Below are 25,404 nucleotides of genomic sequence, written 5' to 3'. Positions count from 1 at the left end.
TTAACCCATGATTGTATACCTTTTTGTAAAAATCTACACGTGCCAATTTATGACATAAAACAGAATAGTTTCCAGAATAACCAGATTTTATATTATTTGCTGTAAAAACTTTAACAAACACAAAATGACCATGCAAAATAGCAACAAGATCCTAATTATCAGTGCCACATTTTAAAGCTACCTTCACACTTGGCGAGTTCGCTGTGGGCTGTCTGCTGCAAACAGTCTGCAGCAAAACTGCAGTGTGAACTGTAGCATCTGCATCCAGGCGGATTTAGATCAGGAATTTGCTGCGGAATTCACCCGTCCATTGACTGCAATGAATTTCGCATATCAGATATTCGGCACATATTCACATGCTGCTGCTGCTGAAGCCAATTTCACACCTCATGTCAGATTCTGAATTTTTCCACGAAGTGAGAATGTGTTTTGGATAAAGACCATGGCCACTGTTGGCTTCTGTAAATGCCATGGAATTTCCACGCTGATGATCTGCATGGAAACTCCGCTGCAAATCCACAAAGTGTGAAGGCCGCCTAAAATTGTCTTTAGGGCCCATTGCATAGATAAACTAAGTGCCATAGCTTGGATGGACTGATTCCGTTTATTTCCTCTGTTATTATCTGTTTTTTTGGTGTCCCATCAAGGACCAATGTCTTTTGCCATCACTAATATAATGTCATTAAAGGGGTTGGATCACATGGGCATTAGTGCCATTAATTGAAGAGAACTTTTTAAAATAGGTTTATTCTCCATATACTTATTTTAAAAATTCTGCTTCAATCCTGCTGGTATTCCATAAAACCCTATGGAACTGTTTACATGGGTTTCCATGGAAGTTGTCCTGTGCCGGAGCCCTATTCGGCAAAAGACACACAGGATGCGACCATGTTGTCGGCCAGCGCTCGCTGACTGACCGCATGGACCATGCAGCACCCGTTGTGGGCCGGGCGGTGACAGCACGGAGCTGTGCGATCGGTCCCCGGAGGCCAATCACGGAGTTCTGTGCGCATGTCATGTCATCTCCGGCCCCGCCCCCTGAGGCAGGGGCATAAGAGAGAGTGCAGCGCTGGAGCCGGGAGAGGTAAGAATTGAGCCTACCCCTTTAAACCTGATCATTTCCAAAATAACATTTTGTGTATTCTGTTTAGTATGAAAACATTAACTAATATAAAATGTGCAAAAATATACCAAATGCTCAAAACAGCAGCAGAAAGCCATGCTTAAAACTGCAACATGTTAAGATTGTCATTAGGGCAGATTGGCATTAAGAAAGACCAAGTGCTGGAGCTTGGATGGGCTGATCCGATTTCTTCTCTGTTATTATTTGCCCTGCTTTGGAGAAAATCCTCTCTGAAGGGACTGATGTCGCTACGATGCACAGTCTTCTGGTCATCACCTTGACAAGCCGTGGGGATAATGAAGCCTTGCTCTCCCACCACGTCAATGGGTCTGCTGCTCTTTGGATCAAGGGTTCCTCAAGATATGATCTTACTTCTAGCATTGCATCTGCTGAGGGGTTTCTTCTTGCAGCATCTCCTGTTGCCCTTTCGTCAAAGACCCTCCAAACAGCAGACATTTGTGGTTGTTGTACTTGTGGAGCCCCTGCTCGCACTTCATCTTCATCTGATGGAGGTGGCTGGCTGCTGAGGCTGCATCTCGCTGCTGCTGCTGCTGTTCTTTGCAGTGCCTCATTAACAGCTCTATTATCACTAAAGGCCAGCTTTTTGAACCTCGGCTCAAGTAGTGTCGTTTCTGACAGTATAGTGTTATGTTCCATCCTTTGGAACTTTCTTTCCATAGAGGCACACAGAGCAGCTACCAACTCTTTTACTTTCTCTGTATTTATTGCTCCATCTCTCTGGTTGCTGTCACTCTCTGCAAACCCCGGCACAGCAGCAGCATTTTAGAGGCTGTAACATAGCTGCAAAAGGATAAAACAGTTACTCAGAAATTTGTAATGTGAACTTTATTTCTTATGTAGTATTACTGCCATTGACCTCTACCATACAGTTATATGATGATAATTTGCAGTATTGCGTTGACAAAACAGGTTATGAAACTTGGGGTCATTCAGTCTGGAAAAAAGATGGCTTGGGGCGATCTAATCTACAGATATATAAATAGACAGTACAGAGACTTTCCTACTGATCTTTTGCCTTCTACTCCTGTACTAGTGGCATTGGCTTCCTATACTTCTAGAGAAAAAATGTTTCACCATCATCAGGGGATTCTTTACTGTAAGAGCAGTGAGATTATAGATCACTCTGCCACACAATGTGCTAACTAATTCATTATCACCCGCCTAGACTACTGCAACACCCTCCTCGGCGGTCTCCCTTCCAACGCTCTAATCACCCCTTCAATCTATCCTCAACTCCGCTGCCCGGCTAATCCATGAGCAGAGAAATCGTTTGTGCAATAATTTCTCCCATCGTTTGCTTTTAAACTATCTGTTTCCATGCACAGACGTCGTTTATAGTAAATCTGTACTATCCTATGAGCCGAAACAATATGGCCTCATAGGATAGCTTGGGCCTGGGGTGCAACAAGATATTTACCTTCCAGCACCTGCTATCTGGGTCCTGTCTGGTATCGGGGTCCACATGCTGGCTCTTGTCGGGTTGCCATGGCAGAGGAGAAGCCGCTGAGCCCTGCTCCTCCGACAGCTGGACCCAGATACTAGGGGAGTGCTGGGAGGGAGCGCTGCAGGTCATTACTTCTGGCTCATGAGTAAGGAGCCAGCAGGAACCACTTGCCTTTACACAGAGCAATGTCCCACTGAACGATTAGGAGTCGTTCAGTCGGCCATCGTTTTATGCATTTATACAGAACAATTTATCTTTCAGTCTGGCACATTTTTGCCTGACTGAAAGTTAAACTGTGATGTGTAAAAGGGTCCCAAGATTAAATGATGGACGGGTGTCTTTTCTTTTCAACAATGCAAATAATATAACAGTAGTTGTTACTCTACCTTTCTGAACTGATCTCCACAGTGACCTGGTCAGAGGGCTCCAGAATAGTGCATGCCTCGCTCACCACTTCCCATTCTTCTCGGCTCAGATTTTCAACAGGTGGGTTGATAATGGCCAGGGTAGATATGATTGCATCCTTGGACTCCAGAAGCCGTTTAAGCATATGCAATGTGGAATTCCATCTTGTGACACACTCTTGTTGGGACCTCAGTTCAGGCCTACCCATTTGCTGTTGAGTAGACTTTAGCTTCATTGTGGCTGTTGTACTCCTATGGAAAAATTCCACAATTGATTTTACTTTGTCCACAGTGGGTTTTATCTCCTTCAGAGCATCTCTTACCATTAGGTTAATTGTGTGTGCAAGGCACGGGTGATGGTTCCATTTTGGGTTTTTAATGGCTTTGGTTATATTAGCTGCATTATCAGTAACACAGCAAATGACTTTGCTTTCAACTCCCCATTCTTTTGCCACCCTTAGAAGTTCATCTGCCAAGTTCTCTGAAGTGTGCTTGTCAGTAAACTCAAAACAGTCCAGAAGACAAGAGACCATTTTATAATTGTCAATGAAATGACATGTTACTGACATGAAGGACGTGGTGGCTCTGGATGTCCAGCAGTCAGTTGTCAGTTGAACCTTTTCTTGTAATGAGGCACGTTCACTTTCATATAGCTTTGGAATAAGTGTTTGGCTGAGTGTTTTCCTGCTTGGAAGAACATACGTCAGATTGAGAGCATGGGCAAAATTTTTAAATCCCTTGTCCTCCACAATTGTCATTGGTTGGAAGTCTTTTGCAACCATCTTAGCCAACTCTCTATCAACTGCACTCTTTCTTGCTGGGGTCATGACTTTATCTGGCATAAATCTGAGTATAGATCTCTGGGTTGTTGCCGGTCGTGGTCTAGCTGATGCCTCAGAGGTGGTTGCAGACACTGCAGCAGCAGTTCCAGTCGTTGCAGTGGTGCTTTCATGTTCCTCAATCTGCACTGTTGGATTTACATCTCTAATATGTCTGTGAAGGTTGGTGGTAGACCCTGCTCGGTATGACAATTTTATCTTACAAATTTTACATTCTGTTTTTGTGTTGTCGATGTGATCAAAATGCGACCAAATCCTACTTCGTTTGCAGCTGTCACTCATCTTATCCACTGTACGAGCACTCCTCTTCTCTCTGCAATAGTCTGTGAGGAAATTAATACCCAAGTTCCTCACCGTCACCAATATGGTTGCAAAATTGGGAGGATTTGATTAGATGACACGCACCTCAATCTGCATGCACTACTGTTTGCTACACTCTGTATCCGTCCACGTCCATCCAGGGTAGGGCCGGCTGCCAGGAACAATCAACCAGAGGGCAAGGCTTAGGATGCAGAGTACAGTCCAGTCAGTGCGCTGTGACTGGTTGCTCAGTGGTCACATGCTCCTTCTTCATCTACATTAAAGGGAACCTGTGAGGTACTTTTATGCTGGTCTCAAGAAGAAGATGTGATAGCAACATTAAGAATTGACAGATACACTAATTCCAGCACTGTCACCATTAGGGCCCAGTTTGGTAGTTTTTCTGGACTTTCATGTAAATGGGCAGGCAGCTTCCTGCATTGGTGAGACAGTGGTCTGACATATTAATGAGGTCCTGCATGTGATTAAAAGACACTAAACTCACAGCACAGGCACAATTGGGTTCGGCTGGGCCCACATCTACCCAAGTAATGCCAATCTATGCGGCAGAGGCTGCGTCCACACTGTAATTATCTATACCATTGTCATATCTGGCAATTAGAGAGGAGCGAACATAATATTGTTCGATTCCATTATTGAATTGAATTCAAACATTGTTCGATAGCAGTTTTGCTATATTACGCTCATCATGCGTTCATAATTGCGAGCGTTCATAATCGCGAGCGTACATTCGCTTTGGTTCTACTAGTCTCACAGTGGCCGAGAGCCATTTTTGTACAGGTCAGTATTGAACCGCATTGCGAATAAACACAATGCGGCCGCTAAAATAGCGAATATTAGCGATTTTAGCCGCAGTATCGCGTATATTCACAATGCGGTTTAATTTAAACATTCAAATTGGACCGCACAAAGTGTTCGAAATTGCCAGCACCGCACAAAACGAGAAATGCTTGATAAAAAAGTGCAGAAATCAAACAAGTGCAATTCAATTAGCTCAACACTACTGGCAATTGTATGCAAAATCGGATGTGATTGGAGAGTGCTGTACTGCCTTGTATAGTACTAGTTTTGTGCATGAAGTTGGTCCCTCAGATTGGCACTGCTATCATGTAACAGGGGCTGCTGGGAGGTTATTCACATACCAGAAACAACATAACCATTCCAAGTTGCACTAGCTAATGGTGCATTTACACAGTCGATGCAGCACCCGAGCCTGCGATCCAGTGATGCTCCATCCAGCCATGGTATGTTTGCAGAGGAGATCCTTATCTGCCCTGCCCATATGCATCGCTGGATCATTTGTTCTCTTCCATTCAAGTGAATGGGACAGAACAAGGGACGCACATTTACATCCGCTGTTTCTCCCTCGCTCAGTGAGGATTTACAAGCTGGCGGTAAATAACTATAATCAGGCTAAATCCAGATGTCAGTGTTCCTTTAATAAAGTGCTTGACTGCCTGACTGCTGCTTGTCACAGATTGGAGGGGGGCGGGGCTGTGAGTCAGTGCTATGTGCGGCAGCAGGAGGAGCAGGCATTCTCAGGATCAGAGTGACTACTGCCGGGAGGGAGGGGCCGGGAGGGGCGGGGCAAGAGGGGAGGGGCGTGGCAAGAGGGGAAGGAGGGGCGTGGCAAGAGTGGAGGGAGGGGCCAGGAGGGGCGGGGCAAGAGGGGACTGACTGTGGAACGTGAACTGGCAAAGAGCCGTTTAAATTTCAATTGGCTCCCTGCCAGGAGCCAACTCATATGATTCACTATAAAGAGCCGGCTCGTTCAGGAGCTACCCATCACTACTGCACCCACATCCACTCCATTGTGAACTCCAGTGGTGTTACAGCACAGAACCTCACTCACATTGAGACGGCCTTTTTGGAATACTATTCACATCTATATAATCTTCTCCCAAATGACACAGAAGCTCATGAGATGCAGAGAAAGTCAGATACTACTCACTTTTTGCGAACATTGAATCTCCCGGTATTAACAACATCTCAACAAAACAAACTATCTAAACCTTTCACACTAGGAGAAGTTCAGTCCACCCTGTCGAGGTGCCCGAAAGGCAAAGCCCCTGGTCCAGATGGATTCTCTGCGCAATACTACAAAACTTTCGCCCCTCTCCTCTTGACCCATCTTCTGAAGATTTGTAATGAAACATTAGAGGGTCAACCCCTTCCACAACAAATGCTCGAAGCCAAAATATCATTAATACATAAAGATGGCAAGGACCCGACCCTATGTGGCAGCTACAGACCTATATCCCTATTGAATGTTGACCTGAAACTACTGGCCAGTATACTTGCACGTAGGATTGCCGAGTTCTTGCCAAATCTTATCTCATTGAATCAAACTAGATTTGTGGGCAGGAGAGAGGGAAAGGACAATACTCACAAAATTTTGCACCTTCTTCAATATACCAAAGCCCAAAAGACCCCTTTGGTACTACTGGGTACAGATGCTGAGAAAGCCTTCGACAGGGTGGACTGGATCTACTTAGAGGAGACACTTCTACGCTTCGGCTTACCACCTGCACTGGTTACTGCCATTATGGCTATGTATCATAACCCGACTGCACGCATCAAAATCAACGATTCCTTGTCAAACACATTCACCATACGCAATCGGACCAGCAAGGCTGCCCGTTGTCTCCACTGTTGTTTGTCCTGGCAATGAAACCTTTCTTGATCTCAATACAAGAAAATCAGAGGATAGAGGGCATCAGAATGCACAACTCACATTTTAAAACGGCAGCTTTTGCTGATGACCTTCTGGTCCTCTTAACCAATCCTCTAAAAGGTCTCCCTGCCTTGGTGGCGCTGATGGAGCGATATGGCAGTCTCTCTAATTTCAAAATAAATCTCTCCAAATCGGAAGCTCTGGACTTCCATATCCCCACACACTCCCTAGCAAAACTGAAAAACCTATACCCATTCACTTGGCCTAAGACCCATATCACATACCTTGGGGTGAAGAAAGGCAGAGCGGACAGAGATTTATTTAAATTGAACCTTCCCCCTCTGTTTGACTCCACAGTAAATCTCATTAAGCAATGGAGAGACACCTACCTATCGTGGATGGGGAGAAAAAATATATTGAAAAGTTTGATTCTGCCTAAATTTACCTACTTATTTCAGATGCTGCCCATAATCTTCAGAGGGTAAATTCTCTTTTTTCTTCATACATTTGGAAGAGTAAAAAGGCCCGCATCTCTCACCGCTTGTTGGCCCTACCAAGGACATATGGGGGAATGGGTTCACCAGACATCAGGCACTACTATAGAGCCGCAATTCTGATTAGAACGGTGGACATCGTAAGAGGCTCCGAAGATAAGCAATGGGTCGAGGTGGAGGAAGCACTCGCTCCTCTCCCTCTTAAATCCCTTTTTCTAACACAGTCCCACATCCGATCTAACACCTCTATACCAAACCCTCATACTAGGGTCACGCTCAAAGTTTGGCAAGATTCCAGTGACATTTTAACCCCGTCTCTCTCCCCCATACTTATGCTCTCAGACATTCTAACCCATTCAATGCCACGCTCAGGGCAAACTAGAGACCGTCTAAAATACTCTAACATCTCTATCGATCATTTACTACGGGATGGTTCGCTCGCCCCACTACCGGATTTACAGCTTAATCCTTCCCTAGAGTCGCTAAACTTCATCCAATACGGTTCCATCAAAGAATTTATAAAACGACATATTAAGCATTCCATTCTTTCCAGAGCTCTAACCAACTATGAAATGCTTTGCACTAGGACCACTAGACCCAAGAAAATATTCTCTACTATCTACCAGACCCTACTAACCTCTGACACCTGCCCAAAGAGAGCATATATTTCTCATTGGGAACGAGACTTAGGTTACCATTTCACACCGGCCCAGACTCTCTATATCTATAAGGACTCCCATGGCCCGATCCAGAGTGTACGTGCACAAGAGAATTCTTTCAAAATAGTCACGAGATGGTTTCATACACCTCTTCGGAGTTCTGGCTGGAAGGCAGATGCATCAACTTCGTGCTGGAGATGCGGAACGGGTCCTGGTAGCTACTTTCACATTTGGTGGCAATGCTCCATCGTCCTCAATTTCTGGCAGCAAGTAGAGAGCCTTATTCACACTGTGGTAGAGAAATCTTGCGCCTGAAACCAGAGACAATTTTGTTGAACTATTTGATCTGGCCTGAACATAGAAAGACATCGATCTTGGCCCAACCTATTATTGCCGCGGCCAAACTGTTAATACCGATCCACTGGAAAACCACTACCCTTCCCACCTTACTGCACCTCCAGGACAAGGTTCATATGCTGGTGAACCACACTCAGGCTTCCTTCCTAGACATTTGGCAGCGGTGGATTACTTATAGATCCCTCCCCCAATAAATTAACTTAATCTTATCTTGTCCCACTCCATGACATATTGTGCCCCCCTCCCTCCCACCTCCTTCCCATATCCCTCTCTGCCCCTTTTCTATCTATTCCCCTCCTTTACTGTATCTTCTCTCCATCTCTTCTCTCTCCTTTATCTTACTCTCTATTAATATCTATTTAAATTTATGCTTTTTGCTGATTCTAAACACCTTGTTTTCAGGCAAGTTTAGACGCATAAGTGGACTTTATATGTTCTACTCTACCCTTGTATTAGACTTACACTCCGCACTACCACCGGCTCGTCCGCTTCTCCGAGAACTGAAATAATCTTATAGTGCGAGCTTTATTTCTTCTTGCTTGTCTCCATATCGCTTAATAATCGTTTATTATACTTTATTTAATGTATCTAGGAGTATCACTACATGACAATTTGAACAGAATGTGTATGAGACCCTCCTTTATGTCTAATACAGGGTGTATCTGAGTCCCTCTTTCATCAAATTTTTGGCAGTTCTTGCTTTCTTCATAAATTACACTGAAATGTCCAGTGTTTTAATACAAATTTCAATTTACTTAAATTATTATTTTTTTAAAAGAATTTTTAAATGTATCCTTATATACATGTCATTATAAAGGAAAGAATGTTTCTGTGAGGGGCTGGCCACTTACTAAAGACTATGAGACTTTTCCATCACGGAGCACCATTTACATCGATATTATTATTGTGTTTTATAGAAATTTGCTTGCTGTGTTTTATTAATGTTCTGCTTGCTCGTCAGTTTATGTACACTAATTTTACTTTTAAAGTGTCCAGCATTCAACTAATCTCATCAGTATCTCAGGAGCCTCTAACCATTGTTCAAACAGTGTCTAGGTGAGAGTTGAAAGAAGATCCGGCAGAGCCGTCACCACAGGGAGACTCACACGCATACCCAGGGTGATGGGTTTGACCTGAGAAAATACCTCCACTAATGCACTCTTAGCTTTGGGGGGGGGAGGGTGAGAGCAGTTCTGCCCATTCAGGGGGCTGATCCCAGTGAAGGAGAAAAGAAGCCACATGTTTAGTGGAGAGTTGATGGAATAACATCGGAGGAATAGGATCGAGACTGAGGACTTGGAAGGATGGATGAATGGATGCATGGCATATGGAGTGTTGGAGATCAGTTACTGACTGGACTGGACATGCTATAGTTGTGGGATCTGTCGTTTGGATTTAATATATAATTTTATTTATGTAGCGCCAACATATTCCGCAGCACATTACAATTAAGTAGAGACATGTACAGACAATATACACAATACAATAAATCACATTTCAACAGTTACATGAGGAGTGAGGGCCCTGCTTGCAAGCTTACAATCTATATGGAAATGGGGGGATACAAAAGGTAGAACATGGTCGTCAGCCAGGATCTGTCTAAGGGCAGTTACTGTGTGCTATTGGATGCACGGAGGATGTGGAGACAGATGAATACGTAGGAGCAGATTAAGATTAATATTTAGGAGGGAACAGGGGAGAGTTAGGTTGGTGAGTTGAGATGATCGGCTTGTCTAAACAGATGTGCTTTTAAAGCAGGTTTGACGACATGGGGGCTGGATATCAGTCGGATCGTTTGGGGTAGTGCATTCCAGAAAACTGGCGCGGCACGAGAGAAGTCTTGGAGACGGAGGTATGAGGTTCGGATTAAGGAGGATGTCTGTCTTAGATCAGTTGCAGAACGGAGGGCACAGGAGGGGCGATAGACAGAAATGAGGGATATAGGGCGGTGCAGAACTGTGGAGAGCTTGGTGGGTGAGAGATGAGTTTGTATTGTATTCTGTGGTGAATGGGTAACCAGTGCAATGACTGGCACAGGGTAGAGGCGTCGGTGAAGCGGCCTGATAGAAATACGACCCTGGCTGCCGCATTCAGAAGGGATTGGAGAGGAGACAGTTTGTTTAGAGGGAGACCGATTAGAAGAGAGTTGCAGTAGTGAATAAGAGTGACAGTAAGAGTTTTTGCAGTATCAAAGGTGAGAAAAGGTCGGATTCTGGAGATGTTTTTAAGGTGCAGGTGACAGGAGCGAGTGAGTGATCAGATATGGGGAATAAAGGAAAGTTGTGTGCCAAATATGACTCCAAGACAGCATGCTTGCTGCTTGGGAGTTATGGTGGCACTACCCAGCAAATGGAAAAGTCAGGTATAGGTAGGTTAGTAGAGGGAGGAAAAATAAGGAGTTCAGTTTTGGATAGATTCAGTTTCAGATAAAGGGAGGACATGATGTTAGAGACCGAGGACAATCACTGGTATTTTGTATTAGAGTGGGGGTGATGTCAGGAGCAGAGGTGTATAATTGGGAGTCATCAGCATAGAGATCATACTGGAAACCAAATGTGCTGATGGTTTGTCCAATAGGAGCAGTATACAAGGAGAAGAGGAGGGGGCCTAGGACTGATCCTTGTGGAACCCCGATAGTCAGAGGAAGATTAGAGGAAGAAGAGCCGGCAAGGGATACCGTGAAGGAGCGGTCAGAGAGGTAGGAGGAGAACCAGGAGAGAGCGGTGTCCTTGAGGCCGATAGAGCGGAGCATAGTGAGGAGGAGCTGGTGATCCACAGTGTCGAATGCTGCAGAGAGATCCAGGAGATCAGCAGGGAGCAGGGACCATTAGATTTAGCTGTTAGTAGATCATTACAGACTTTAATGGGGGCAGTTTCAGTAGAGTATGAGGAGCAGAAACCGGATTGTAAAGGGTCAAGAAGAGAGTTGTCTGAGAGATAGCGGATTAGACGGGAATGGACCAAGCGTTCCTGGAGTTTAGAGATAAAGGGAAGATTAGAGACCGGTCTGTAGTTAGAAGTTAGAAGCAATTCTCGTAGTTAGCAGTGCAATGGCTTTTTAAGTAAAGGGGTTATGACGGCATGTTTAAATGAAGAGGGAAAGATACTGGAGGAAAGAGAGAGGTTAAATATTTTAGTTAGGTGGGTAGTGACAACTGGGGAAAGGGACTGAAGGTTGTAGGGCGAGAAGAAGCGAGGAGTCTGGTCACTTCTTCTTCTGTGACCGGCTCGAAGATGGAAAGTGAACTTGAGGTGCGGGAGGGAAGGGGATCCAGACGCTGAGGGGATTCAGACTCTGAGGGGATTGTGCAAGAATGTCTTGATGGATATGATTGATTTTTTGCACTTTTTTTTAAACTTTTTTTAAACTTACACTTTAGATTTAAACTTTCACTTTAGATTTAAACTTTCTTAAAGGATTGTTGCTACTGGATACCTGTGCTTCCATCACTTTACCTGTTGTCTGGAGGATAATAATAATAATCTTTATTTTTATATAGCGCCAAAATATTCTGCATCGCTTTACATACATTATGATGGCTGTCCCCATTAGGGCTCACAATCTAAATTCCCTATCAGTATATCTTTGTAACTGTGAGAGGAAACTGGAGACCCTGGAGGAAACCCACGCAAACATGGGGAGAACATACTAACTCCTTGCAGATGTTGTCCTTGGTGGGATTTGAACCCAGGACCCCAGTGCTGCAGGGCTACAGTGCTAACCACTGAGCCACCATGCTAACCCTATAAGGATCAGGGACTGTGACTCCAGACTATACTGGCACAAAGTCAGTTTAACTATCGTCTCAGAAAGGGGATCTCGTGGACTGGACAATTGTCTTTTGGACATTTACCTGGAATTGCTGTATTACCATGAATGTGAGGAATAAAATATTGTTGCATCGTTAACTGCCTATGTGATTATTAAAACCCACAATATCAGATCTTTACTAGTGATGAGCGAGCATGCTCGCTACTGCTCGGTGCTCGCCCATATCACTGCTCGAGATGCTCAGAGCTCGGCGAGTATTTCCGGGTTACTCAGGCGGGAGCTCGGGTCCCCTCCCTGCATGTTTAGCGCTCTTTACAGAGCCAAAGAACATGCAGGGATTGCCTGCCACTCACTGTAATGCCGTAGCCATGTTGGTTGTGGCATTACAGTGATTGGCTGGCCGCACAGCATCATCAGTTCTATATCAGACTGGCGCCGCCATGCTCGTCACAGTCACTCCAGAATCAGACAGTGTAGGGAGAGGTGCTGCTGAGCTAGGGAGAGATTAGCTTGTGTATTAGGTAGTGTAGGGAGAAAAACCGTACATTACACATATCCATCTCAACAAACAGTCCTTCTGAGGACTAATCCATCTGCAGAGATATCAGGCAGGCAGGGTATATAGGCAGGCAGGCAGTGTATATAGCAGACTGCAGTGTATATAGCACAAGAGGCTCCATTCCAGTTCTGCCTTCTGCTGCTGTTAGATATTTCTATACAAAGGCCCAGGTCTCAGGGGCCAGGAATACTTTTTTTTTATCTTAATCCTCATTATTTGCTTAAAAAGCAATTCAGAGAACACGTTTTTTCTGTGCCATTTGCTTGTTGGCACTGCAGAATACAGCCAGGTCCTTTCCATATTACAGCGCTAGAAATCCAGCTATTTAAAACTGTGTTTTCTCCGTCACACGGATCACATATACGTTGTCAGAAAATACTGCCATTTCTGGCCTCCATTAAACATTTGTTTCAGTGTGTCAGTGAAGCAATTCACCGCAGTTTGCTGTTCACACTACTTACCTACAGGCCAGGTATTTAAAACTGTGTTTTCTCCGTCACATGGATCACATATAAGTTCGCTCCAAACTCAGTCATTTGTAGTGAGCGTGGAAGATACTGTCCTCCATTTAAAATGGGCAAAGCACGTGGCAAGGGACGGGGAACTGGACGTGATGGTGATGATGCATGCAGAGGCCGAGGACAAGGCCATGGGCAAGCTGAAATTGTGCCACAACAAACACCCACATCTTCTCGCTTGACCTTCCTGTCCCAATTTCTAGGTGACCGCAGCACACCACTATTGAACCCAGAGCAGTGTCAAAAGGTTGTTGGTTGGATAGCGGATAATGCTTCCAGTCACTTAGCCACCACCACCACCACCCTGTCTACCACACGGTCAAGTGTCAGTAGCCGTGAGTCTGGACCGCATATTCCTCACCCTGATCCTCCTTCCTCCCACCATGACGAGTACCCAGATACAACTGATCCCACACTTGGACACTCTGAAGAGCTGTTCACTTTTCCATTTATAGATTCTGGCCTCTCGCCCGGTCCACTTGAAGCGGGGCAAGAGGAGAGCGCGTGTAGCAGTGCCCAAATATTTGAGCAGCCACGGTCACACGAAGGCAACGGTGGGAAAGTGTCACAAGAGGTGGACGATGATGAGACACAATTGCCAGAAAGTCAGGAGGAGGACCAGGGTGCGGAAGTGGAAGACGAGGTGGTGGATGACATAGTAACTGAGCCAACCTGGCAGGAGGACATGCAGAGCGAGGACAGCAGCACACAGGGGGAGGGAGGCAGAGCACCCCAACAGGCAGGAAGAAGCAATGTGGTGGCCGCAGACAGAAGGCAGACAACTTTTCCCCGTAACACCAACACAAAGGTAGTTGCCAGTATAACTGTTAGGTCTTCCCGAGTCTGGTTGTATTTTAAAGACTCTGCCGATAACTCCAAAAAGGCCATTTGCACCAACCTCCAGGCCAGCATCAGCAGGGATGGCAAAACGACCAGCCTGACCACCACCAGCATGATCAGGCACATGGCAGCAAAGCACCCAACTTTGTGGGCCGAACCCCAGGGTCCAGGAACAGTATCTGCGGGTGGCACCACTTCTTCTTCCGCTGTTGTGCATGAGAGCCAATCCCCTGTCCATGGTGCATGCGAAGATGCCTCCTGCCCTGCACCTGTCGTTGCACACTCTCAAGTAGCAGCATCAGGAAGCACGTCCATGTCCTTGTCCCAGCGCAGCGTTCCGTTGTCCATACCCCAGTCCTTGGAACGCAAGCGCAAATATGCAGTCAACGCCCCACAGGCCACACTACTAAATTCTCACATTTCACGACTGCTTGCACTTGAAATGTTGCCTTTTAGGCTCGTGGAGACGGAAGCATTCCGCAACCTGATGGCGGCGGCCATCCCTTGGTGCTCGGTCCCCGGCCGCCACTATTTCTCCCGGTGTGCCGTCCCCACATTACACAAGCATGTGTCCCAAAACATTAGCCGTGCCCTCAACAACGCAGTTACCAGGAATGTCCACCTAACCACGAACACGTGGACAAGTGCTTGTGGGCAGGGACGGTACATCTCGCTGATGGCACACTGGGTTAACATAATGGAAGCCGGGACCCAGTCGGACCTTGGGACGGAACACGTCCTCCTGACGCCAAGGATTGCGGGCCCTAGGTCAATCAGGGTTGCCCCCACGGTCTACAGCTCCTACACCTCATCCTCCTCAGCCTCCTCCTCCTCTTCAACCTCCATTTCCGAAATGACCACATCAGTCACAAGCTGGAAGCACTGCCTCGGCCAAGCGGCAGCAGGCTGCCCTGAAGCTAATATGCTTAGGTGAAAAAATGCACAATGCTGGAGAGTTGTGGACAGCTCTGAAAAAACAGGCAGATCTGTGGCTCACACCGCTGAACCTACAGCCAGGCATGGTTGTGTGTGACAATGGCCGGAACCTGGTGGCGGCTCTGAGGCGAGGCGAGCTCACACACATATCACGTCTCGCCCATGTGCTTAACCTCGTGGTTCAGTGATTTCTCAAATCCTATCCAAAGCTGCCAGATCGCTTGTTAAAGTACGCCGCCTGTGTGCCCATTTTAGAAAGTCAGCTACAGCTTCCGCCGCCCTTGCAGTCTTTCAGCAGCGTTTGCAGCTTCCAGCTCACAGACTGGTGTGTGATGTCCCCACGCGTTGGAACTCTACACTGCAGATGTTGGGAAGGATTTGTGAGCAGAAGAGAGCAGTTGTTGAGTACCAGCATCAACAAGGCTGTCGCTATTCAGTTCAGACTCCACACATAAGACCTCAGGAGTGGACATGAATGTCAGACATATGTACCATCCTCCAAGACTTTGCGGACTCCACCAAGATGGTGAGCGGCGACGATGCCATAATTAGCGTCACCATCCCGCTTCTCTGTCTTCTGAAACGCTCTCTGCTCACAATCAAAGAGGCGGCATTGCAGGCGGAGCACGATGAGATGGAGCAAGGAACCATACAGGGTGATTACACACAGCCCAGCCTCATCTCATCCCAACGTGGATTGGGTGACAATGAGGAAGAGGAGGAGGAGGAGGAAGGACAGGAGCTAGTTTCATGCACTATAGACTATAGGAGGAGGAGAGCATGGCTAGTCATCCTCTTGGTGAGGACACGGAAGTCTTGCCTGTTAGTAGTCTGGCACGCATGGCTGAGTTTATGTTACGCTGCCTTTCCCATGACCCTCGCGTTCTCAACATTTTGGGTGACAGTCATTACTGGTTGGTGACACTTCTAGACCCATGCTACAAGGAGAACTTTAAATCTCTTATTCCTGATGCGGACAGTTCTACAAAAATGGGGCAGTACCAGAAGGCCCTTGTTGCAGAACTATTAAAAAAATTCCCATCTGAAAACGCTGGCGGCAGAGGGCACACTTCATTGGACAACCAAGACGTACAGGTGAGAGAGACGCAACTACAATCCAGCAGAGGCAGGGGAACACTGTCAAAGTTCTGGGACAGTTTTCTCAGACCCTCCCATCGCACAGGCCCTGAGGCGCTTGGTACTCTCACAAGGAGTGCAAAGTTTGGGAAGATGGTGAGGGAGTACCTTGCCGACCGTATCAATGTCCTCCGTGATTCTGCTGTGCCTTATAATTATTGGGTATCCAAGCTGGATACGTGGAATGAACTGGCTCTCTACGCTTTGGAGGTCCTGGCCTGCCCTGCCATCAGCATTTTATCAGAGTGGGTTTTTAGTGCCGCTGGTGGAATTATAACTGATAAGCGCATCCGCCTGTCAGCTGGGGATGGCTTTGCTACTGGTACTGGGGGCAGTGCTAATACCATGGCGTCGTACCATAGTTTGCTGGAAATATTCCAGGCTGGTAGGAGGCAAGCAAATTCCCCCAGAAAAGTACCAGCAGTAATGTTCAGGCCACATTTCAAGTGCAAGCTGCTTTAGCGGACTTCCTGGGAGAAATGACATGCAGGGTAGTTACGGTTTCCCTCTATGTCAGTCCTTTCACCGAGCTAAATACAACTGTCAGCATAAAAAGTTGTGGACTGGCTCCGTACCGTCCCTGGCCACATTCACCTGTCTACGTGTTTGTGGCTACGCGGTCCTTCCCAGTAAGTGCACTGGGGAGGGCACGGGTAATGTTGTGGGACCCGTGCTTGTGGAAGGCGGAGACGACACTGGGAGAAATAGTGGCGGCTGGGGACCGAGTATGGACACCCGGCCGCCGTTGGCATGAGTTTATGAAGAGCTTCCGCCTCCACGAGCCTAAAAGGCCACATTTCAAGTGCAAGCAGCTGTCAAAAATTTGGCAGTATAGTATTTCAGCCTGTGAGTTGGTGGCTGGCTGCATACTTGCGCTTGCATTCCAAGGAATGGGGTAGGGGCAACTGAACCCTGCGCTGGGACAAGGATGTGGACGGTGATTGTTGCAAGTCTGCAACGACAGGTGCACGGCGGGAGGCATCTTCGCATGCGCCAAGGATCACTTATGATGGGCACACTTTTAGGCAGTGACCTGGGTATCAGAGATGCTTCCAGAGGTCTTCCCCATGCTGTTCCCATGACTTTTCAGCACTGCATGCATGTGTCTGATGATGCGTCACACACCACATGGCCAGATAAAGTTGTAAAATGTTAAAATGACATTTCCCGGTGAATGCATTTGTCTTGGTTGAAAGCAATGCAAAAGTGCAAAAACGCATCAAAAACGCTACGTGTGAACATTGCCCAAGGTGTGGAGGAGTATTTTTGTTTTTGGTTATTTATTTTGCCTTATATACAAGTCTTTACCCTGGAAAGGATGTTCCTTAACATATTTCCCAGGAAAATCCATTTTGGTTTTGTTTTTGTATGTTTTATTGTGAGTCCGTAAAAGTGGCGTAATACTCTGACAACATTGTTGACAGCAGTGACCTGGGAGTCAGAGATGCTTCCAGGGGTCTTCCCCATGTTGTTCCCATGTCATTTGAGCACTGTTCCCATCGATTTGGGCAATTTTTAGGCCCTCTGCAAACCGCTGGGGGGAGCCGCCTGAAAAATGCTTGCGTTTCCCATAGACCTACATTGGGCTCGTTACTTAGGTTACGCACCCGAGTATTCCAATGTGCTCGACCTGAGCAACGAGTACCCGAGCATTTTAGTGTTCGCTCATCACTAAATCTTTACAGTTTAACATTTTTTTCCCGTAAACTACAATTTCTTGTTGATCTTGAATGTTTTATTGTCAGTCCTTAATGTGGAGTAAAAGTGTCACAGCATTGTTCTCAGCAGTGATCTGGGGGTCAGAGATGCTTTCATGGGTCTTCCCCATACTGTTCTCCTTCCATTCAGTACTTTCTCCATCTATTTCAACATTTTCACTGCCCACCAGACCTCCTTATATGCCCGAAAAATGTTCAGATTTCCCATTGACTCCCTTTATACTCGTTACTCGGGACTAGCACCCGAGCATTAGGAATTGCTCAGTTTGAGTAACGAGCATCCGAGCATTTTAGTGCTCGCTAATCCCTAGTAGTCATCATTACAAGTGATAGTAGAGAATGGCAGGAATTATCTCAGAGAGGAGCTGCACATCCTCCATGGCGTCTTCTTCCTCCTTTGGGATCTGTCAGTTTTTTGCTGGAGGATGAGACCGGCCACGACAAGGACCTTATGGGGGTCAGTTGGCTCTCCGGGATCGGTCTCAGGATGTCCCCCTACACCAGGTCCCTGAAGTCCAGCAGGATGGATGTTGGGTGCACAATTGCTCAGTGCTAATAGTAGGACGCAATGTTAGCTATGCTACCTTTACTATAGGTAGATAGACTCCAAGTCTTCAGAAATGTTCTCTAGACTCTTCCATTTAAAGATAAATTAACCCCTTTACCCCCGAGGGTGGTTTGCACGTTAATGCCTGGGCCATTTTTTACAATTCTGACCACTGTCACTTTATGAGGTAATTACTCTGGAACGCTTCAACGGATCCCCCTGATTCTGAGACTGTTTCTTCGTGACATATTGTACTTCATGATTGTGGTAAAATTTCTTCGATATCACTTGCGTTTATTTGTGAAAAAAATGGAAATTTGGTGTAAATTTCAAAAATTTCACAATTTTCAAACTTTGAATTTTCATGGCCTTAAATCAGAGAGAGATGTCACACAAAATAGTTAATAAATAACATTTCCCACATGTCTACTTTACATCAGAACAATTTTGGAACCAAAATTTTTTTTTTGTTAGGGAGCTATAAGGGTTAAAAGTTGACCAGCGATTTCTCATTTTTACAACAAAATTTACAAAACCATTTTTTTTTTAGGGACCACATCACATTTGAAGTGACGTTGAGGGGTCTTTATGACAGAAAATACCCCAAAGTGACACCATTCTATAAACTGCACCCCTCAAGGTGCCCAAAACCACATTCAACAAGTTAATTAACCCTTCAGGTGCTTCACAGCAATTAATTGAACGTAAAAGGAAAAAATGAACATTTCACTGTTTTTCACAAAAATTTTATTTTAGACCCAATTTTTTTTTTTATTTTCACGAGAGTAACAGGAGAAATTGGACCCCAAAAGTTGTTGTGCAATTTCTCCTGAGTACGCTGATACCCCAAGTGTTGGAGAAAACTACTGTTTGGGCGCACGGCAGGGCTCGGAAGGGAAGGAGTGACGCTTTGGAATGCAGACTTTGATGGAATGGTCGACGCGCGTCATGTCACGTTCTCAGAGTCCCTGATGTGCCTAAACAATGGAAATGCCCAATAAGTGCCCCCTTTTTGGAAATGATACCTGATTTTTGAATTGTATAATGTGATGTCATATGTCAGTTGTTTAGGACAACCTGACGAACACTGTAGAACTGAGGTATGACAACCTGACGAACACTACGTCAGCTGTGTAGTGTTCGTCAGGTTGTCGTACGTCAGCTGTGTAGTGTTTGTCAGGTTGTCGTACGTCAGCTCTGTAGTGTTTGTCAGGTTGTCGTACGTCAGCTGTGTAGTGTTTGTCAGGTTGTCGTACGTCAGCTATGTAGTGTTCGTCAGGTTGTCGTACGTCAGCTGTGTAGTGTTTGTCAGGTTGTGGTACGTCAGCTGTGTAGTATTCGTCAGGTTGTCGTACGTCAGTTGTGTAGTGTTTGTCAGGTTGTCGTACGTCAGCTGTGTAGTGTTTGTCAGGTTGTCGTACGTCAGCTGTGTAGTATTCGTCAGGTTGTCGTACGTCAGCTGTGTAGTGTTTGTCAGGTTGTCGTACATCAGTTGTGTAGTGTTTGTCAGGTTGTCGTACGTCAGCTGTGTAGTGTTTGTCAGGTTGTCGTACGTCAGTTGTGTAGTGTTCGTCAGGTTGTCGTACGTCAGCTGTGTAGTGTTTGTCAGGTTGTCATACGTCAGCTGTGTAGTGTTTGTCAGGTTGTCGTACGTCAGTTGTGTAGTGTTCGTCAGGTTGTCGTACGTCAGCTGTGTAGTGTTTGTCAGGTTGTCGTACGTCAGCTGTGTAGTGTTCGTCAGGTTGTCGTACGTCAGCTGTGTAGTGTTTGTCAGGTTGTCGTACGTTAGCTGTGTAGTGTTCGTCAGGTTGTCGTACGTCAGCTGTGTAGTGTTTGTCAGGTTGTCGTACGTCAGCTGTGTAGTGTTTGTCAGGTTGTCGTACGTCAGCTGTGTAGTGTTCGTCAGGTTGTCGTACGTCAGCTGTGTAGTGTTTGTCAGGTTGTGGTACGTCAGCTGTGTAGTGTTCGTCAGGTTGTCGTACGTCAGCTGTGTAGTGTTTGTCAGGTTGTCGTACGTCAGCTGCGTAGTGTTTGTCAGGTTGTCGTACGTCAGCTGTGTAGTGTTTGTCAGGTTGTCGTACGTCAGCTGTGTAGTGTTCGTCAGGTTGTCGTACGTCAGCTGTGTAGTGTTTGTCAGGTTGTCGTACGTCAGCTGTGTAGTGTTTGTCAGGTTGTCGTACGTCAGCTGTGTAGTGTTTGTCAGGTTGTCGTACGTCAGTTGTGTAGTGTTCGTCAGGTTGTCGTACGTCAGTTGTGTAGTGTTTGTCAGGTTGTCGTACGTCAGCTGTGTAGTGTTTGTCAGGTTGTCGTACGTCAGTTGTGTAGTGTTCGTCAGGTTGTCGTACGTCAGCTGTGTAGTGTTTGTCAGGTTGTCGTACGTCAGCTGTGTAGTGTTTGTCAGGTTGTCGTACGTCAGCTGTGTAGTGTTTGTCAGGTTGTCGTACGTCAGTTGTGTAGTGTTCGTCAGGTGGTCATACGTCAGAAATTAATTCAATAGTCCATGGAAGTATGGTACCTTCTGAAGCAGTCTTTCATGCACAGGGCAGGTTTGTCGGGTCAGGTGTCATATTGGTAAATGGTGTCCTTGCGTGTTCCCCTTCGGTAGCACACTCGGCATTTCTTTTGTGACTTACCTTTTTTTCCGCTGTCAGGGATCTGTCCCGGGAAATGCTGGCCCGGTACAATTCGAGGTCCTTCAGTTCTGGAAGTACTGGGGCCCGCTCCGTCATCACTGCCAAATATCAGGGCTTTGATCACTTCTTCCTGGAACTGAAGGTACGACGTAGATGTTTGGCCTGCACATCGCGATAGAAGGAAAGCATTGTGCATTGCCATCTGTACGATGTGCACGGCCAGCATCTTATACCACACCGAGGCCTTTCTCAAAGCACTGTATGGCTGGAGGACTTGATCGGAGAGATCCACTTCCCGCCATGTACTTGTACCCCACTACACAGTCTGGTTTGACGACCTGTGTAGTGGTACCTCGTACAGTGCTGAGGGTGCTGCCATCACCATGTGTGGTGGTCAAGAAAAGAACATCCCTCTCGTCCTTGTACTTGACCACCAGAAGGTGGTCGCTGCATTGGGCTCTGCTCTCACCTCTTCTGAGCAGCTGCCCAGTTAGCACACAGCTAAAATAACAAAGGAGCGGCTTCAGAACAACTCTGTGACCATTCCTGACCGGCCCAGCCAGAGCCCTGACCTAAACCCAATTGAGCATCTCTGGAGAGACCTGAAAATGGCTGTCCACCAACGTTCACCATCCAACCTGACGGAACTGGAGAGGATCTGCAGGGAAGAATGGCCGAGGATCCCCAAATCCAGGTGTGAAAAAATTGTTGCATCATTCCCAAGAAGACTCATGACTGTACTAGCTCAAAAGGGGGCTTCTACTCAATACTGAGCAAAGGGGCTGAAGACTTATGACCATGTGATATTTCAGTTTTTCTTTTTTAATAAATTTGCAAAAATTTCTACATTCCTGTTTTTTTTCAGTCAAGATGGGGTGCGGAGTGGACTTTAATGAGAAAAAAATGAACTTTTTAGAATTTACCAAATGGCTGCAATGAAACAAAGAGTAAAAAATTTAAAGGGGTCTGAATACTTTCCGTACCCACTGAATACAACTTGATTCCATACCGGGCCCTCTTACTGGGCAGGTACTGCCAGAATCCAAGCCGCCCCTTAAAAGCGATTAAGGACTCATCCACGCAGATGTCCCTTTGGGGCACTTACACTTCAGCAAACTTGTTGAAGTGCTCGATGACCGGCCGAACTTTGAAAAGACTATCAAAGTTCGGGTCATCGCGTGCAGGACACCTTGAGGCAAGAACTTGTGGATGGCCTCAAAACGTTTGTGGGACATGACCATTCGGAACACTGGAGTGTTATACAAAACGTCAACACTCCAGTATTGCCGAACTTCTGGCTTCTCCAGGATCCCCATACGAAGGACCAGGCCCCAAAACTTCATCAACAGGAGACCAGTTAGAAAATGATGAAGAGGAGCTTTGTTCCAAAAATTGATGAGCATACAAATTAGTTTGGCCCACCATGAGGCTGGTGGTGTCAAACTTGATTCTTGATTCTGCCACGAAATTAGGAATCAGTGGCTCATAATTTTCAGGGGGTGAAGTTCATACGGGGTCAGTAGTGGGGGGCGCTAGTTCATCTTCTCTCCTGGGATGACTGTGTGGTGGTCCAGCAGCACCTGAGGAGGAAGACGACGAGGAGTCGGAAAAATAAAGAAATGTGGGATCCTCTCCGTTGTTGTCAGTGTCGGAGGCAAGAAAAGCATATGACTCCTCCGCTGAGTAGCGAGTTTGGGATGAGCGGGACATTTTTTTCTTATGTATGTGGTGAGTGTGTATCAGTACTTTATTTAGAGTGTGTGTGTGTCAGTGTGACAACCCCCGGGATGCCGACGCCATCTACCGTAAGGTAAGATGGCGCCGGAAATTTAAGTTCGGGCGCCGCATTAAAGCTAGGGCGTACTAATAGGTATCTGGCCCATAAGCCCCAGGGCGTAGATACGTATTAGTACACCTTGGGCCAGAAAGGGGTTAAAGATGTTTTCAGAGTGAAGAGCCGGCATCATCCTCATCATTATCATCCTCATCCTCCTCCAGAGTTTCGTCTTCACATACAATATTAGAACTGTCCCCTCCAGGAGGTATCAGTGTCTGATCGATGGGTCAGCGCTGAATGGAGGGTCTATAAATAACCAAAACATCTGTATGAATATCACATAAATCTGTAATCAGCCATGAATCATAGAGAGAAGGAAATGTGCGACCTTCAGAGCAGAAATCAATCAGAATAAGAAATATCCCAAAGTGGTGATTGATCAGAGGTGTCAGATCCTTCTCTGATGTCAGAGCTGGAAAGAATATTTACTCATTGCTTTTCTTCTCTTTAGCTTTACCACGTCCTTTACCCTTCCTGCCGTCCTCCTCTTCCTCCCTCTCCTCACTCATTTCTCATCTCTTCCTTCTCCTCTTCACTGCCTCCTCTTTATTCTACTTATTTAACTTATTGTTGTCCTTACTGTTATTATTTTACCACAAAATCACTCCTCTCCTGTGAAGACCCGGGGTCTTACGTGGGTGTAACGCTACTCAGACAACACACGGTGAGGGTAAAACAGCGTGGCAATACTTCACTGAACCACCAAACGGACAATAAACACATAGAAAAGTCCCAGCAAGTGCCCAAGATGGTGCAACATTACACAGTCTCAGCCTTCCGCTCCGCTCGCCTGGGATAGAACAGTTACGACTTTGGGACTTCTAGGGCCAACTACCTCAACCAGTGGCTCCCCCCGCTTCTGCCGGGCCCCCGCTGAGAGAAGGTAGCGACAAGCTTAGGAAGCTAGCAGTCCATCAAGGTACAAGGCGAGGAGACCCGAGGGTCCCACCCTGGCCTCTGAGAGTTTCCATGGGGCCAGATGACTGGCTGGTGCTAATCTGGCTTCTTTGAATGTCTCCATGGGTTCCAGGAAACCAGAGTGTCCCACCTGGCAACCCCAAACAACATATCCATGGGGCCAGGTGACTTCATCATCCCAACCTGGTCTCCACAAATGTATCCATGGGCTCTCTGATGGTCAATGGAGCAGATCCATATCTTTCCAGTCGGGGCCATATACCCTTAGGCTGGAATTATGTAGAATCCAAATCTGTGTTTCTTTGGATAAATCCATGCTACCAAGCTGATGGTCTGAGAGAGTCTGATCTTTGATTCTCCTTGTAAAGTCTTTTTCAATCCTCTTTCAAATCTCTTTGCAGCAGGATAGAAAAAACGTTTTCTATATTTACATATGTGGCTAAGGTCATCAGTCACAGGTCAGAGGTAAAGGTGCAGGGCTCACTCAGGTCTCATTGTTTGAGCTAATCAATTGACATAGTTTGTATAGCAAGGGGCTCTTGTAAATAAACATTATTTTTTTCAGAGGCAAGAGAAGACAACATTCAGGGTTAAGTGAACAGTATGACCTTCTTGACCAGCCATAGAAATACACATACATTCACACTTCAACACAGACACAATAGGGTATTTCTCTTGGCTTAACAAATCTAGATGTCTAGCTGATTAAGATTATAAGCTGTGTCGTCACAGCTGCTGTTCTCCTTATTCACATCCCAATAACCCCTTCTTATGCCAAATCTTCTTACTATTATCCCCAAACTACGGCTTATTGTAGCGCCGGCGTCCCTGCATACCTCCGCTCCCCTCCACTGGCAGGGACTCTGACTTACTCACCGATCCATACACCCATCTCCAGTCTCTGCTCCTGTGCATCAGGGCCTGTGCACTCCAGGCAGGTCTCTGGACAGCACGCCCATCTCCGGTCTCTTAAAGGGACAGCGCGCACTGGTATTGTGTCTCCAGCCAATAGCTGGGAGACACTCACAACTTAAGGCACATCCATCTGTTGGGAGGTGCCTGAGCAACATTCTAGTTAGTGTGTTTCTAGCCTGCCTGTTTTTAACTCCCTTTTTTTCCTCATTGTCTGATATTGTTCCAGTTTTTGCTAACCTGCATCCTGTTTGCTATCCAGAGCCACACAATCTGAACCTGTACCAAGTGGCCGTCCTGTCTGTTATCCTGAGCCACACAGTCTGTACCAGTAAAGTGGCCATCCTGTCTGTTATCCTGAGCCGCACAGTCTGTACTAGTACCAAGTGGTCGCCCTGTCTGCTGTTCAGAGTCGCATGGTCTGAGCCAGTACCAAGTTGCCATCCTGTCTGCTATCCTAAGCTGCAAAGTCTGAACTAGTACCAAATGGCCATCATGTCTGCTATCCTGAATCGCACAGTCTGAACTTGTTCCAAGTGGCTGTTCTGTATCCGAACTAACGTCTCTAACCCTTGGGGTAAGCTGCTGCTGCCAGACACTACGCTGGAGTGCAGGGCCGGTTCCAGGTTTTTGTGGGCCCCGGGCGAAAGAATCTCAGTGGGCCCCTTTAACACATACACCGCAGAGAAATATATATATAGTACAATGCCAAAGATTTCACTTCTTACATTACATGACAGA

General features: G+C 46.3%; 1 protein-coding gene across 1 annotated transcript; it reads right to left on the bottom strand.

Annotated features, from left to right (window-relative positions):
* Positions 1-1,069: 1,069 nt before the first annotated feature.
* LOC141248745 (E3 SUMO-protein ligase ZBED1-like) lies at positions 1,070-4,329 on the bottom strand. The gene is made up of 2 exons (XM_073669432.1): positions 2,975-4,329; positions 1,070-1,924 (listed from the first exon to the last, which is right to left on the bottom strand). Exons 1-2 carry the CDS (start codon positions 4,111-4,113, stop codon positions 1,846-1,848), a joined length of 1,218 nt encoding a protein of 405 aa, XP_073525533.1. The 5' UTR covers positions 4,114-4,329; the 3' UTR covers positions 1,070-1,845.
* Positions 4,330-25,404: the final 21,075 nt, after the last annotated feature.

This window comes from Phyllobates terribilis, unplaced genomic scaffold (genome assembly GCF_046119375.1).
Source record: "Phyllobates terribilis strain yellow unplaced genomic scaffold, ASM4611937v1 Scaffold_2__4_contigs__length_985480577, whole genome shotgun sequence".
In the NCBI taxonomy this organism is placed as follows: domain Eukaryota; kingdom Metazoa; phylum Chordata; class Amphibia; order Anura; family Dendrobatidae; genus Phyllobates; species Phyllobates terribilis.
Note: the sequence above shows the minus strand (reverse complement) of the source record. Positions and strands in the feature narration are given on the sequence as shown.